The sequence below is a fragment of the Typopeltis vanoorti genome, chromosome 14 (genome assembly GCF_054136105.1).
Source record: "Typopeltis vanoorti isolate ZY-2024b chromosome 14, IOZ_Tvanoo_1.0, whole genome shotgun sequence".
Taxonomy (NCBI): Eukaryota; Metazoa; Arthropoda; class Arachnida; order Uropygi; family Thelyphonidae; genus Typopeltis; species Typopeltis vanoorti.
The window spans coordinates 13341872-13357668 of NC_143562.1; the positions used below are offsets into that span (position 1 = coordinate 13341872).

The 15797-nt window shown below is 36.2% G+C and overlaps 1 protein-coding gene across 10 annotated transcripts in view; it reads left to right on the forward strand.

The window, feature by feature from the left end:
• The window catches only part of LOC150099238 (uncharacterized), an 825097-nt gene that overhangs the window by 308818 nt on the left and 500482 nt on the right, over nucleotides 1–15797 (forward strand). For 9 of the 10 annotated variants that reach the window (XM_090403353.1, XM_090403348.1, XM_090403355.1 and 6 more), the window contains one exon: nucleotides 2949–3047. The exons of the other annotated variant lie outside the window; for it this stretch is intronic. In XM_090403353.1, coding sequence (XP_090259479.1) covers nucleotides 2949–3047 — 99 coding nt within the window. The remainder of the gene's footprint in view (nucleotides 1–2948; nucleotides 3048–15797) is intronic. 10 annotated transcript variants of the gene reach the window in all.

The window sequence follows — 15797 nt, forward strand, 5'->3', positions numbered from 1 at the left end:
TCAGTCCGCCCATTACAACAAACTGCAATGAACCATCATCATCTACACCACCACTAGTATTTTCAATGATGCCCACAGTGTGATTTGAACCTCTGCAGCCTTTTGGCTAGAGAGCAGATACACTGACCACTTGGCCAACCAGGCCAGCTCTCTCTCTCCATATAATGGAGAGAGAGAGAGAGAGAGAGAGAGTGAAATCCTTTGTCCTTTCTGCTCATTTACCTATTGCATTATACTTCTTAAATTCATTCACAGGTAATCACTTAACACATTCACTTCCTGTTCCATTTGCTAAGAGAATAATTGATGAAAATTGCTGATGTTCTTTGCTCACCCCATTTTTATTGTTTCTAGGAATAACACCTGTTCGTGCTGTTAGCCGAGTGGTTACGCGCTCTGCAACCATATGCCTGGGAAAAGAGTGTCCTGCTTTCGGTTCTCATTGCTAATGTGAGGAGCTAAGGATCTTTCTCAGACATAGCCAAGTTAGTTGGTCTTGGGCGTGGACTGCAGGGTTTTTCTCCCCAGTTTATCTGGAGTTTTTCCTCCTGCAAAACAGGCAAAGTGTTTTTAAGAACACAAAGCTTCACAGACAATTACACATGGTTGAGCTTGGGGGTAACGACCCCACCTCGTAGTAAGTTATGAAACCCAAAAATGGGAGGCCAAGGCTCTACATGGGGGCTGTAGTGCCGAAGAAGAAGAAGGAATAACACCTTGTTTCCCTCCCCCTTCTTTCCATTTTATTACAACCTATAAAAAACTGAAAGATTTTAGTCAATATCCATTTCATAAAATCCTTTTACCACATTCCCTTAATGTGTCCAATCCTTGAGACTAGATTTGCACAGAGGCATTGTAACATTGCCTTTAGTGTTCTAAAGGATGCCAAAGCTTTCTTATCCTAACACTGATTCAACTTACTTTATTCTTCCTTATCTTACACTGCATATGAATAAGGAATACCTTGGCAATGTGGCTCTTGTATTTTCATTCTCTTCAACTGTCACTCTGCTGGCCTGGTTGGCCAAATGTTTAGTGTATCCACTCTCTAATGAACAGGTTGCAGGTTCAAATCTTGCCATGGGCATGGATATTCATGATTGTCTTCAGGTGGGAGATAAATTTCATTACCCTATCTTGCTGCCTAAAGTGGCTTGAAAAAGTTCCATATTTTGGTGTCTCTAGAGTAGGGTTTTGGGAGCAGGTAAAAAAAATGAATGAAAATATAGAAAATTTACAAGAAGTTAATAAAAATAGAAAAAGAAATCCTTAGCTCACCCATAGTACTAATGCACAACCTTTCTTGGGTGGGAGTTACATAAAAAAAAAAAATAAAAAACCTCCAAGATTTTTAGATAAATTAATTATTTCTTGGGCAAAATCCCATCAGTGCAGTATGTTCTCAGGATTTCATTAACACCCAAATCTAATACTACATTTAAGAACATTGAACAGGCATCAATTATCATTTGTTCATGGTAACAGTCTAGCTAACAGACTATCACCCCTGCCTAACTAAACATCATCAGCAAGCAATTGAATATCTCCTTTCCGGCATATCCCAATATCTAATAAACATATCAAGCAGTAATGGTTGCAGGTCAGAACTCTGTGGTACTCTGCTGAATCTCTTTGACCATATACTAAACAATAGACTATATCAGGGGTCGCCAAACTTCTTTGACCATCGACCCTTCAAGAGTTTCTTGACTTTTTATTGACTCCCTCTATTTTACTATTACGTAATTATAATAGGACAAGCAAAAAAGATGCTTATGTGAGTTTTTAGATTGTTTATTTTATAGTTACAGTGTTTATTGTATGTATAATATAGTATATATTATTATATTACTATTACTACTATTATTACTATCACTAGTAATATCACTGGTATTGCTAGTGATATTAATATACTGGTATTAATAAACTACTGGTATTAATATCACTGGTATTACTACCAGCCCTGCTCAACTCTTCAACATAGAGAAGTTTAGTTCGTGAATGAATAAAACGATTGAATTATAATATGTATGTTGATGAATTTTAGAACATTAACGCTCACTTGTATGTCGATGCACAAAAATGAGACTGGGATCGAATACGTGTACGTATAAGTAAATATGCAAACGCGCACATGTTGCAATCTCGCTCCCACTGCGCTGGAACTACAGACATCCGTTTATTGGTAAATACTTCATTTTGGCCTACTTGATTGCCCTCCGTAACTATTTTCATGACCTTGCTCCATCTTACAGGTCCTAGTCACGTCACTGTTCCCACGATTCACTCTTAATTGCATTGTCATTCAGGATGGAGGTAATCCAAGTTAATTGAATTAAATATTACCCGTACAATGATGTCTTATATTTTTCTATCGACCCCTGAGCCCGAATCGACCCCTAACAATGTTATATCGACCACTGGCGACCACTGGATTATATAATAATTCCATCATACAGTTTTTGGTGACTGTTGATAAGTCACCACTTATCCATGCCAATGGTTTATTTTCCATCCCAATCTGCTTCACTTTCTACTGTAACCTTTCAGACTATATTATGTTGAATATCTTAATAATCCAGTAATATCATGATTACTAACTACTAGACTCATGACAACAAGTCATCTGATTGTTTTTATTGCCAAAATGATTCAAAATAATAATAATAATAATAATCTCTCTCTCTCTCTCTCACTGGTTGGGAGTTAATGTAATATAAGTATTTAAGATCTTTATTAAAATTTATCAAGCCATTTTAATTTGGGTTTTGTTTAGAAGGACCAGTTTAATGCAAAATTTTGGAAAAACAGAATTATGTTCACAAGGCAGTTGTGATAATGAATGATGTCAATACACAAGACTGGAGTTATGAAACACAATTTATGATTGGTTACGATCATTTCCTTATTCTCTTAATAATTGTGTAACGATACTTCTTTTATAGGGAGAGAAGGGAGACAGAGGCTTTATGGGTGCTCCTGGACTTCCTGGCAATAAAGGATATACTGGTTTAAATGGAGAACCTGGACTGCAAGGACTGCCTGTGAGACTGTGGTTATATTAATTTTTTTAAATATTTTTTATAGCTTGCCTAGAAGGTTCTTGCTGGAGATTCTCACTAACCTGCTGTCTCTTTCTTTTCTCCTCAGCATAGTGCTGTCTAATACTGCAGTTGGCATTGTCTATAAGTTTTTATGGAATGAAAGAAACAAAATGTTTGTATACAGGTCAAAAAAACAAAAAAACTAACTATTTTACAAGGTTTGCTTTTTTTGTATTGTGAGTGTGGTTTGTGTGGTAACAACTAAACACTTTTATTATTTATTTTTAACAGGAAGAAGCTACTAACAGCCCTTAAGTTTTATTTCTAGGAGTGGCAAATTCTTTTGTCAGATTATCTGGAATTCTCTAATCTACTAATTTATATGTTAATGAAAACTTAGTATTTTTGTATATAAAAAGAAAAAAAAGGCTTGCATACAAATTGAACTAAATATAGAGAGCAAACAGATGACATAATAATAAAAATTAGTAATGGAATGACATTTACATAAGGAAAACTTATTTATTGCTAATTGCAGGAGGATAGCTACATCTACAACTGTTAGAATTCAAATAATAATTATTAATTCATAAAACACAGAAATGAGCGTTACATAGGATGATCTCCCAAAATTATTAAGGTGTAAGATAGTCTTGTTGAGGCTCAGTCTGTGGATATAGCCTTCACAACTTTTTTTGTATAATCCTTCAAGCAAAAAATAACTTCTGTGTAAGACTTTAGTTTTATGCCAGTAAATTCAATCCATAGTGGATAAGGCATGGCTGGTTAAACCAAAGTTATCTGACTTGTGAATTCTGGAACATTATTGTAAGTAATAACACACCTTAATCTTGTGTTTCATTAATTAATAATTATTTATTCTTTGAATTGTAATAGTTGTAAGTGGAGCTTTCCTCCTGCAAATGATAGCATATATTGTTACTCATGTTTGTATTTTTGCATTTTACGTGTTCTTCTAATTTGTTTATTTCTTTACTTTTGATGTGGTGCATTATGATCTTTGTTGTCCTTGCACCAATAAATCATAAATCCACCAATGAACAAACCAACCAATGTTTTCATCTGTATGCATTGATGAGGCTAGGAAACCTAACCAAAAATTCTGCAAGAAATAAATAATAATTTTTCCTTACATAAGTGTCATTCCTTTACTAATTTTTGTTATTAGGCTTATATAAAGTGAAAACATGCTATTTGTTATAAAGAAGTAAGATCTTATGATTTATTTATGTAAAGCATTATATAAAATAGTGGTTGATTATTATTTTTCTACCCACATTTAAGATACTAGATGGAGATGGCATTATTTTTCCTTACAAATAGGCAAACCCCATTCTGAGAACACATGCAAACAACTGACACTTTCTTGATCTTTTTGATCCATTGTTATTCAATCTGTACAGGGTCATTCGAAGTGAGACCATTGGGGGTGGGGGAACTGAAGTTGCGTGATTTTTGATTTTGATGAAGCAAGTACAGGAAAACCTCGCTTAACTCAATTAATTAATCCATCAATTAATGTGCATTAAGCGAATATACTAAACAATAGGAATCATTATAATTCATCCATCAGTTAGCATAAATTTGGAGAAAAAAAATTTACAGTATAAACTATATTAGAGGATAAAATCATCACAGTTAATAAAAATCAATTGCTTAAATTTTTATTTAATGTCTACACATTTGATTGAGCTACTTTTTTACAAAAAAAATTAAGTAAAGATGTTTGAATCGTACTTGACTTTTTCATCGTGTCATGCAATTTGCGATAGCTTTATCGAGAATTCGGCAGACTTCGAAGCTTCGCTCCATATCAAGATCAGCATTAAACAAAATTTCATTAGCATACTCAATATGATTGAAAACTACCTCAAGTTCTTTTGCAGTTAGCTTCATAGTCGTAACATTCTCTTCTTGTTTGCACTCTTTATCATCTTCTTCATATGCACGCCGTTCTTATAGCTGAAGGAGATCATTCTCGCTTAACTGTTCTGAATGGGAATTGAGCAAGTTTCTCACATCTTCATTATTCAGTTCATTAAATCCATGTTCTTTTCCAATTGTGCTGATTTCTTCAATAATGTTAGACCTTGGATTTTGCACACGATAAACATAGGCTTGAGTTTACAGTTGCCTTCTGCATTGCCTCCTAATAAAAGCATAAGATGATCTGTAAATACTTTGTATCCTGGTTGAGATACTTCAGTTTTAGGTAGGAAAGTTTTTGTTGGCATACACTTCCAGAAGAGGCCAATTTTGTCGACATTGAATATTTGATGATCATCATAATCATCCTCCTGAATTATGCTTTGCAATTCTTCAGGAAACTTGGCTTCAGATTCCCCTGTTATTCTTACGTTATGCAGTTCAGCTCAATTTTTAAAACAGTCAAACCTTCCTAAACTCAGTACAGCTTTCACATTCCTCTTGAAATTTGATATCTTTCAATGAGGTAAAAATATTGAGAGCTGTTTGCCTGAATATTCCCTGTACTAAGAATATTCTTTTTTTGTTATAATCCTCAATCCAGAGTGATAGAAGATGCTCCATCTCAATCATTAAATGGCTTCTATTTTGGTTGATCTGCATGCTTAAAGAAGCAGTAGCAACTTTTCCTTGTTCTTTGTATTCTTTGCTCTTATTTAATATATTCCGAACTGTAGACTCGCTGTATCCCAGGTCTTGCACAATCATTGTATTACTGGTGCCACTTTCATGTCTCTAATGACTTCCAAATTTTCCGCTTGATGCAGATTGACGACAAAACATTTTGCGTAACATAAAATTTCGCATAATATAAAAAAATCACATTAACTGATTAATCACTAGCTTACAGTGGGAAATAGTATAATTTCACTCGATTGTGCTAACTGATTAAAGCGCATATCGAATTCGTGCAAGGTTTCCCTGTATTTTGTCACTCTATTCTTTATATGGAAGAATTTTTTAAATTATTTTTTTTAGATTTTTTTTTCTTGCATCCTTTTAATTATGGTGGCCATTTTTATTTTGCATCATCATCATCAATCATTTTCTGTCCAATGCTGGACAAAGCCCCCCCCCCCCCCCCAAAAATCCTCCATTCATTCCTATTTTGAGCCTTTCTATGCCACTGAATTCCTGCCATCTTTTTAATCTCATCCAACCATCTCTTTGGCTTCTTGTAGCTCTATCTCTTGTTCCTATTCATATTCTGCATATCCAAGTTTTTTCAAGATGGCAGCTCTTCTTTGTATTTTGAGTGCTCATTTTCTCCCATTTGCCCCAGGTTGAATCCACAACTCTGACTTTTTGTGTTTCATTTATATGTGTAGGGAAATAAGTATGTCCAAAATCACCTTAATTGAGGCATGTTTTCTATGATAAAAAATTGTTTATTTGCAAAAAAATTACAAACGATTGACTTTGAAACTCAAAAAAAGCCATGTGAGGAACCAAATAAATATTTGAAATTTTTGAGAGATACTCTTCATAGGTGACTATAAAGTAAAATTGGTCCCATTCTGTTATTTTTATACTTTCAGCTTAGACAATCTTTTTGAAAATGAAAAACCGGCAATTTTTTTTGTTGCATCTTTCAGTGTATTTAGTATATACACTTATGAGAACAATTTTTTTTAGGAATATAGGTGTACAATGCAACAATAGTACAGATACGGTGCTTTTGAGGTGATACAATACAGTAGGTGCAAAAGAGTTGCGTTAAGGATAATGCCAGAATTGTGGAATATAGATTATGAGGATAGATTGAGAATGTATGGACTATAGACACTGGCAGAAAGAGGGGTGATATGAAAACTTTTGAAAGGATCATATAATATACTGGTAGATGGAATATTTTCATTTTATGGGAGATGAGGAGAGAGTATCTTTGGAAGTTAAGAATGAATGTAGTCAAGAAAGGAGTGAAAGCTAGATTTTTTTCTCTCTTAGAACAGTGTGCGATAAATGATGTACCTTTTGGGGTCATGCATGCAGCATGAACAAGTTCAAGAAAAGGTGTGAGTGATGTGTAGCCTTCTGTGATGAGTCCCTGACCCCTTGGAGATCTCTAATAATAATAATATACTCTTTCTTAATCAATCTTAATTAAACTTCTATCATGATTTGTTACCTTCTGAGTCATTATCATCTTGACCAAGCATAACAGTCACTTCATCTATAGAAAGATTCTCAGATGCTATTACTAGATTTAATATTCTTGCAACTTCTCTCATATGGTGTTAAAGGCAGTTCTCCACAGTAACTATAGATTCTTTACCCTTGTAAAGAATGGCTATATATATGTGTGTGTGTGTGTGTGTGTGTGTGTGTGTGAAAAGTTTTTTACGTTGGGTATAATATATGTTAAAGATATCAAGTAATTTTATAACCCTGGTTTTAATCCTTTTTCCCAATTAAGCAAACAGACAAATAAGTCAAGTTTGCGCCTGAACATGGTTCAAGACTTATGGTGGTGGTGCAACACCAAGGCAACTCGTGGTAAAGATAGATTAAGTTCTGATCACTTTCCTTAGTATTTCCCATTAATGTAAAACACATCTCCTAGGAGATGTATGATGTTATACATTATGGGTGGGGGTCACTACCCAGACCAGTTTCAACCTTTCTTGAGGTCTCATCAGTGAGTAGGCAGAACTTACTCATTGATGAGACCTCAATGAGTAGGCAGATCCTGAAATGCCAAGGTTTAAGTAATACAGAGCTTATCAATTTTACCTATGCAAGTTGCCACAAAGTGCTTTGTTCTTATTAAGAATCTCCGGATGAGAGAAAGATGTGAAAAGTTTTTTACCTCGGGTATAACGTATGTTAAAGATACCAAGTAATTTTATAACCTTGTTTTAATCCTTTTTCCCAAGTAAGTAAAAACCTTTTCACATCTTTCTCTCATCCGGAGATTCTTAATAAGGTCAAAGTACCTTGTGGCAACTTGCATAGGTAAAATTGATAAGCTCTATATTACTTAAGCCTTGGCATTTCAGGGTCTGATTACTCACTGATGAGACCTCAATAAAGGTTGAAACCTGTCTGGGTAGTGACCCTCACCGATAATGTATAACATCATAATAAATTTAGTTTAATCCTTTATCCAAGTGTGAGCAAACAAAGTTTGCTCCTGAAAGTATCTTCAGGACTGGGGTAAGGTGATACAACACCAGGGCAACTCGTTGCAAAGGTGGAGCAAGCTACCAACACTCCTGTCTCAGTATCTCCTATAATGCAAAACACATCTCCTTGCGGATATGTCTAATGTTATGCATTAAGGGAAAGGCCACTACCCAGACTAGTTTCGACCTTTATTGAGGTCTCTTCAGTGGGAGCCAGGCCCAAGCTGAGATACCAGGCAGAAGCATTCGCAGGTCATCTCCACCTATCGGAGTTGCCAAATGGTGTGCCACCCATTTTTAATAAATTACTCTGGATTTAGAGAAAGATGTTGAAAGTTTATTGAAGAGACCTCAATAAAGGTCGAAACTAGTCTGGGTAGTGGCCCTTCCCTCAATGCATAACATTAGACATATCCGCAAGGAGATGTGTTTTGCATTATAGGAGATACTGAGACAGGAGTGTTGGTAGCTTGCTCCACCTTTGCAACGAGTTGCCCTGGTGTTGTATCACCTTACCCCAGTCCTGAAGATACTTTCAGGCGCAAACTTTGTTTGCTCACAGTTGGATGAAGGATTAAACTAAATTTATTATACTCTAACCAAGTGAAAAATAAACTTTCAATGTATATCACCTGGTGTTGTATCACCTTACCCCAGTCCTGAAGATACTTTCAGGCGCAAACTTTGTTTGCTCACAGTTGGATAAAGGATTAAACTAAATTTATTATACTCTAACCAAGTGAAAAATAAACTTTCAATGTATAACATCATACATCTCCTAGGAGATGTGTTTTACATTTATGGGAAATACTAAGGAAAGTGATCAGAACTTAATCCATCTTTACCACGAGTTGCCTTGGTGTTGCACCACCACCATAAGTCTTTCTTGACTTATGGTGGTGGTACAAGTAAGTAAAACTGACAAGTAAGTCTTTCTTGACTTACTTGTCTGTTTGCTTACTTGGGAAAAAGGATTAAAACCAAGGTTATAAAATTACTTGGTATCTTTAACACACACACACACACACACACACACACACACACACATATATATACATTGTGAAAAGAGTTGAATGACTCAAACTTGACTTACTTGTCTGTTTGTTTACTTGGGAAAAAGGATTAAAACCAAGGTTATAAAATTACTTGGTATCTTTAACACACACACACACACACACACATATACATATACATTGTGAAAAGAGTTGAATGATGCAAACTTGACTTACTTGTCTGTTTGCTTACTTGGGAAAAAGTTTTGAAACCAAGGTTATAAAATTACTTGGTATCTTTAAAATATACATATATATATATATTGTGAAAAGAGTTGAATGACTTAAACTGAGTGTTAGGTAAAAGGGGGTTTAATAGTAAAACACGACTAGTTTCGCCATATTACAGCCTTCATCGGGTGACATTATAAAAGAAAAAACACTGAAGGTTAAAAAAACTATGAACAACATCGAGAGTCTCTATACATAATTAGTATGAAAACGTTGTAGTTGTATTTAAAGCTGTTCTTTTGTTGCATTGTTAGGAGAGTGCGTGCTTGCAGCATCACGTGAACGCCAGTACATGTTTACAGCTGAATGACTATCTGGGAGGTTGTAGCTCAAGTTATTATTTACATGTTCAGGGGTGAGGATGATTTCCCTAGATTCTATGATTTTTTCTTCAATTCACTTCAATACTGCATGCATCTTTGCTCAATTCCATCACTTAACTTGCAGCATCAACCTCACTGACATTCACATGTATGTTTACTTGCCTTTCATTGTTTAACTCTCTGCTATCATACTGCATACTCTCCCCACACTTTGAACACAATCACATTAGTTTCACTCTGCTTATAGAGTGAAATATTCATATGTCATACTTGCGGAAGGGTAAAGGTATCAGAGATTAGCTCCTTTACCTTAGACAGATAATAGAAAAATATAAAGAATATTTGACTTTTGACTTTGAAAGCTTTTGATTGTGTTTAGCATTGGAAACTGTGGAAAGTAATGAAAAGAATGGGTTTTCCTCAACACACTATCAGGTTGATAGCTAACTTGTACAGGGAACAAGAAGCCATGGTAAGAACAGGTGTTGAATTAACTGATTGCTTTCAGGTTGGAAAGCGAGTTAGGCACGGATGTTTACTTTCTCCTCACTTGTTTAGTATTTATGCCGAGGACATCATGCATGTCGCATTGGATGAACTCAAGACAGGAATTAGAGTAGGTGATAGATTGATTAGTAGAAATATGTACACGTTTACACAAGAATAATGTTTAATTTGCCATTAATTTTTTTTTTTTTTGTAAATTTCCTATGTTAGTCTAATGTTATTTAAGATTATTATATGAATTTCTGAATTAATATCTTTAATTATGACTTTAAAAATGTTTACTCTTCTAATACTTAGCGATATAACATCATGCGGCTCGTTCTATGTGTGAATGATCAATTGTTCGTATTCCACCTTGTTTTTTAAAACTATTCCTATGTAGCCACTGAAGATGGTCTGTAATATTCAGACCGAAATATTTGGCAAATTAAACATTATTCTTGTGTAAACATGTATATATTTCTAATCATTATGTCAGAAGTATCGTTAAAAAATCAGATTGATTAGTATCTGAGGTATGCTGATGATAGTGTACTCCTTTGTAATGACAAGGAAGAACTAGGATAAATTCTTGACAAAATTAATGAGATCAGTAAAAACAGAGGACTTCAGCTCAATCCTAGCAAGACAAAGATTATGGTTTTCAAAGGAAATAGGGAAACTCCTGAGGAACAACTGTACCTTAATGGAGAAAGAATTGAGGAAGAATTCAGCAAGTTCGAGTACCTGGAATCCATTATTAATGTGAAGAATTGCTGTTCAGAAGATGTCAGAAGAAGGTTAGGAGTGGCTAAAACAACAGTCAGAAATGTGTCTAAAATCTGGAAGGATGGATCTATCTACATAGGAATAAATGAGAAGTTGAACAGTTAGTTTTGGCTCATCAGATTAAACATTTTATGATTCCTATTTTTTGACAAGGATGATGAACAGATTCTTTGAGAATATAACGACCTGTGAAAGTTGGTTTGAACAACCTGTGAAAGTTCGAAAGTTGAGGATTTTGAATGCAGCTGTTTTTCCAACAGCGACTTATGGATGTGAGACTTTGAACCTAAATAAGTCTCTGATAGGAGAAGGATAGCTTCTTTTTAGATGTGGTGTTACAGAAGGCTGTTGAGGATATCATATATTGAAAGGCAGACACACAGATGGGTGCTAGAAAGGATCAGCAGAACTTTAAGGCTCCTTAAGGATATTGATAGAAGAAAGCTGAAGTACTTTGGACACATTGAAAGGAGGGAAGGTGGGCTTCTCAAAACATTAATAGATGGTAAAGTTTCTGTGAAAAGAGGAAGGGGTAGACCATCAATGAGATGGATAGATAGTGTGTCTGGAGTGTCTGATCTTCAGAGAGGTGAAGCCTCCAGAAAAGCATACAATAGGACCACATGGTGAGGACTGGTGTGGCACATCACCAAGCACATACAGCATCTGTTGATGTCCAATGAACAGATGGATGAATGTGCTTGTGCTCAGATATATACTCTTCAGCAATGTGTCTGGATGATGACATATAGAGCATTAGTATTGTTATTAATGTGATGAAATAAATAATAAATCAGTAATTTTTAATGTGGTGCTCATGTTCATAAAATGCACAAACTATAAAATTACTGATAATAAATTAAATTCAATAATATGACTAAGTATATCATACTTGACAAGAAATTATAGTCTTGTTTTAATTCTATACTGAAGCATACACATGAAGTATCTTCATGACTAGTCTACTTATATATAGAGGCTGTGCAGTAACAATCAAATGTATAAGTAAATTAGCAAGCAAATACAAAAAGGGTGATCATTATCAGTGGTTTTAATTATGGCAACATAGAGGGCATATTGCAAGTGTTGCAAAGACTGCACATCATAGTACTGTTATGATAAGAAGTACACTACATGTAGGGATAAAGAGGTGGTTGTGCTACTGTATAAAGCACTTGTTAGACCACATGTGGACTATTGTGCTCATATTTGTTGATCATCTGGTTTTCATTGCGACATGGAAACATTAGGGAGGGTTCAGAGTTGAGTGAATAAGGCAATATCAAGCTCTGGAATGTTGGCTATGGAAAGAGATTGAAGGAACATGGATTGCATACTTTGGTGGATATTAGGAAAAGAGGTGATATGATAACATTTTTTGATATTTGACATTTTTATGACAACATTATTTGCTGGCCTGGTTGGCCAAGTGGCTAGCATTCCCGCTCTCCAAACAACAGTCTGCGAGTTCGAATTCCGCTGTGGGCAGGAATGTTTGGGATTATCTTTAGGTGGGAGATGAATGTGTCACTGCCTAGTGTGAGACCCCCCCGCCATTATTGGAGGCCTAAAGTGACTTGAAAAAAAAAGTTCCATCTATGGTCTCTAGAGCAGGGTTTCCAGACTATGTAAAAGATAAATGAAAAATATAAAAAAATATATAGAATTGATACAAATAGAAAAAAAAAATCCCTATCCCACCCATGGAAATGTAGGTTTACAAATAATCTTTCATCAGTGGAAGCAACATAAAAAAAATTAGGTTAGTGAAGAGATTTTATCAGTTAATCCAGAGGGGATTACAAAAAGAGTAGAAGGCAGGAGGGGAAAGAATCAGAGACCATCCCTGGAAGTTATGTAAAAGTGTGATCAAAAGGGCTGTGAAGAGTAGATCTGTTATATGGGGAATTTTTGGTAAATGGAACATATTACCGGAATTTGTTGTTAATGCAGGTGGTGTTTAAGGGTTTTAAGATTCAGTATGATAAATATGTTAGTTGAATGAACCACTCACTACAAGTCTGCTGACTCCAAAGAGGATATAATAATGCCGGCCTGGTTGGCCGAGTGGTTAGCGTATCCGCTCTACAGCCAAAAGGTTGCGGGTTCAAATCCCGCTGTGGGCATAGATGTTTGTGATTTCTGTGAAAATACTAGTGGTGGTGGTGGGTGGTAGATCGCATTGGTGTAGATGATTATTATTATTATTATTTCGGGCAACTCCAAGGAATCGACAGACTCATCGAGGGAGGCCCTAACATCATATCAAGAACAACTATTCGACATTCACACAGTATCTATCATACCTCGCCTTGAACTCATTCACGGTCATAGCACCCACAACAGACTCTGGCAGCTTATTCCACTCATTCACCACTCTCTAAGTAAAAAACCTAGCTCTAACACCCCTGCTAACCACATTCTTGCCCAGCTTCCATGTATGGCCCCTAGTCCTCCCACTACCAGTCCTATTCTCAAAAATATCTTCTGGATTAAACTTATAGAAACCCTTCAGTAATTTGAATGTCTCAATCATATCACCCCTTTTCCGCCTATCAACCAATTTTTGCAACCCACAAATCTTCAACCTGTTCTCATAAGGTTCATTCCACAGACCTGCTATCATCTTGGTCACTCGTCTCTGGATCCTGTCCACCTCCTCCCCATCAAGAAGAAACCCTGGCGTCCATATCTGGGCACAGTAGTCTATATGGGGTCTTATCAAGGCTCGATATAGAGGAACAATAACTTGTTCGTCTCTGCTTGTTAAAGTATTTTTCAGCAACCAAGTGATTTGATGAGCTGATTTAGCCACTTTTGCAATGTGCCCCCTAAACTTCAACTCCCTATCCACCAACACTCCCAAATCCCTGGCCTCATCAATCTCCTGGAGTACGGTTCCACCAATGCGATATATTGCTGGTAATCTTTTCACTCCAAAATGCATAACCTTACACTTTGCCACATTAAATTGACATCCATTTTCCCTAGCCCAGTCCTCCAAACTATCCAAATCATCCTGCAAAATTTTGACATCCTGTGCACTCACAATTGCTCTACCCAACTCTGCATCATCAGCAATTAGTGAACACTTCCTCTCAGATCCTTTCCCATACCATTAATGAACAAATTGAAAAGTAGTGGTCCAAGAACAGAATCCTGCGGCACACCACTAGTCACAAGCTGTCTTTTGGACTCTACTCCAGAATAAACCACTCTCTGATATCTCTCCGTCAACCACCCTCCTATCCATCTCACTAACCCTATATCCATCCCCATATGCTGCAATTTACTGATTAGAATTCCATGTGGTATCCTGCCAAAGGCCTTAGCAAGGTCCAGTAGAATTACTGTAAACCCATTACCCTTATCCAGTTCAGTCGTCACTGTGTTATAAAACATGAGCAAGTTACTGAGGCATGACCTACCCTTCACAAAACCATGTTGTCCCCCATACAGTATCCCATTTTCATCTATCCAATCCTGTATTCTTCTCTTGACTAATTCCTCCAAGACTTTGACAACAATTCCTGATATTCTAATCAGTCGGTAATTTACAACAGCAGTCTTGGAACCTCCTTTATGCAGTGGAACTATTTTCCCTGCTTTCCACCCCTCGGGACTAACCCAGACCCGAGACTGAAATTAAACAAATTGGTCAAGGGTACTGACAATTCTTTAGCCGCTTCACGTACGACACGAGCTGGTATACCATCCAATCCCACAGATGTATTGAGATTGAGGTTTTGCAATAGACTACTCACCTCCACTTCATTCATCACAATTCCCGTATAATCTATTGGTTCATTCATTTCCGCAATGTCACCACCTGGAAGATATATTCTTGCAAAGTGCTCGCTCAGTAATTCAACTATATCAACTGATTCGGTTACCTCCCTACCATTGACATTCTTTAAAATCATTCTGCCATATACATTTTTTCTTTTACTTGCAACATATTGAAAAAACTGTTTAGGATTCTTTAGCCTTCATGGCCAATGTTCTTTTGTAATCCTTTTTTTCTTTTCTTACCACATGTGTTACCCTTCTGACTTGCGTTTTATACTGTTCACGTGCCTGCCGGTCACCTTTCTCCTTAAATTCCCTCCATAGTTGTTTCTTTTTTTGCAGTTCAAGCTTAATGGTGTTATTCATCCATTTAACCCCTACTTGATTTATTATTCACTCTACATATACAGTCAGCCATTTCTTCATGCAAACACTTCTTTACTGCCTCCCATGCACTATCAATGTCTAGCACTTGCAGTTGTACATGCCATGGCACTGAACCAATCAATCTCCTAAGCTTGTCATACTTACCAGCCCGATAATTCCACATGTATCCTGTCTTAATTGTAAATTCCACACCTTTAGCCACCTCCCAAGTCAAGACCCTATGATCACTCTCACCAATTGGTGGCAACGTGGTCATATTCGTTACAGCCAAATTCTCAGATGCAATTACCAGGTCAAGCACTCTCTGACCCCTAGTATTTTCCATTACATGCTGTCGCAGTTAGTTATCCATTAATAACCGCATAAAATCCAATTCCTTCCTCCCATGTATCCTCTCCTCCTTCCAATCAATGTTACCATAGTTGAAATCTCCCATAATAATTACCCTCTTTCCACTCATTTCTTCTATTTGCTTATGCATACTATCTCCACCATCTATTCCATCACCTGGTCTATAGCAGCACCCAACTGTATATTTTGTTCTGCTAGTCTCAATCTCAC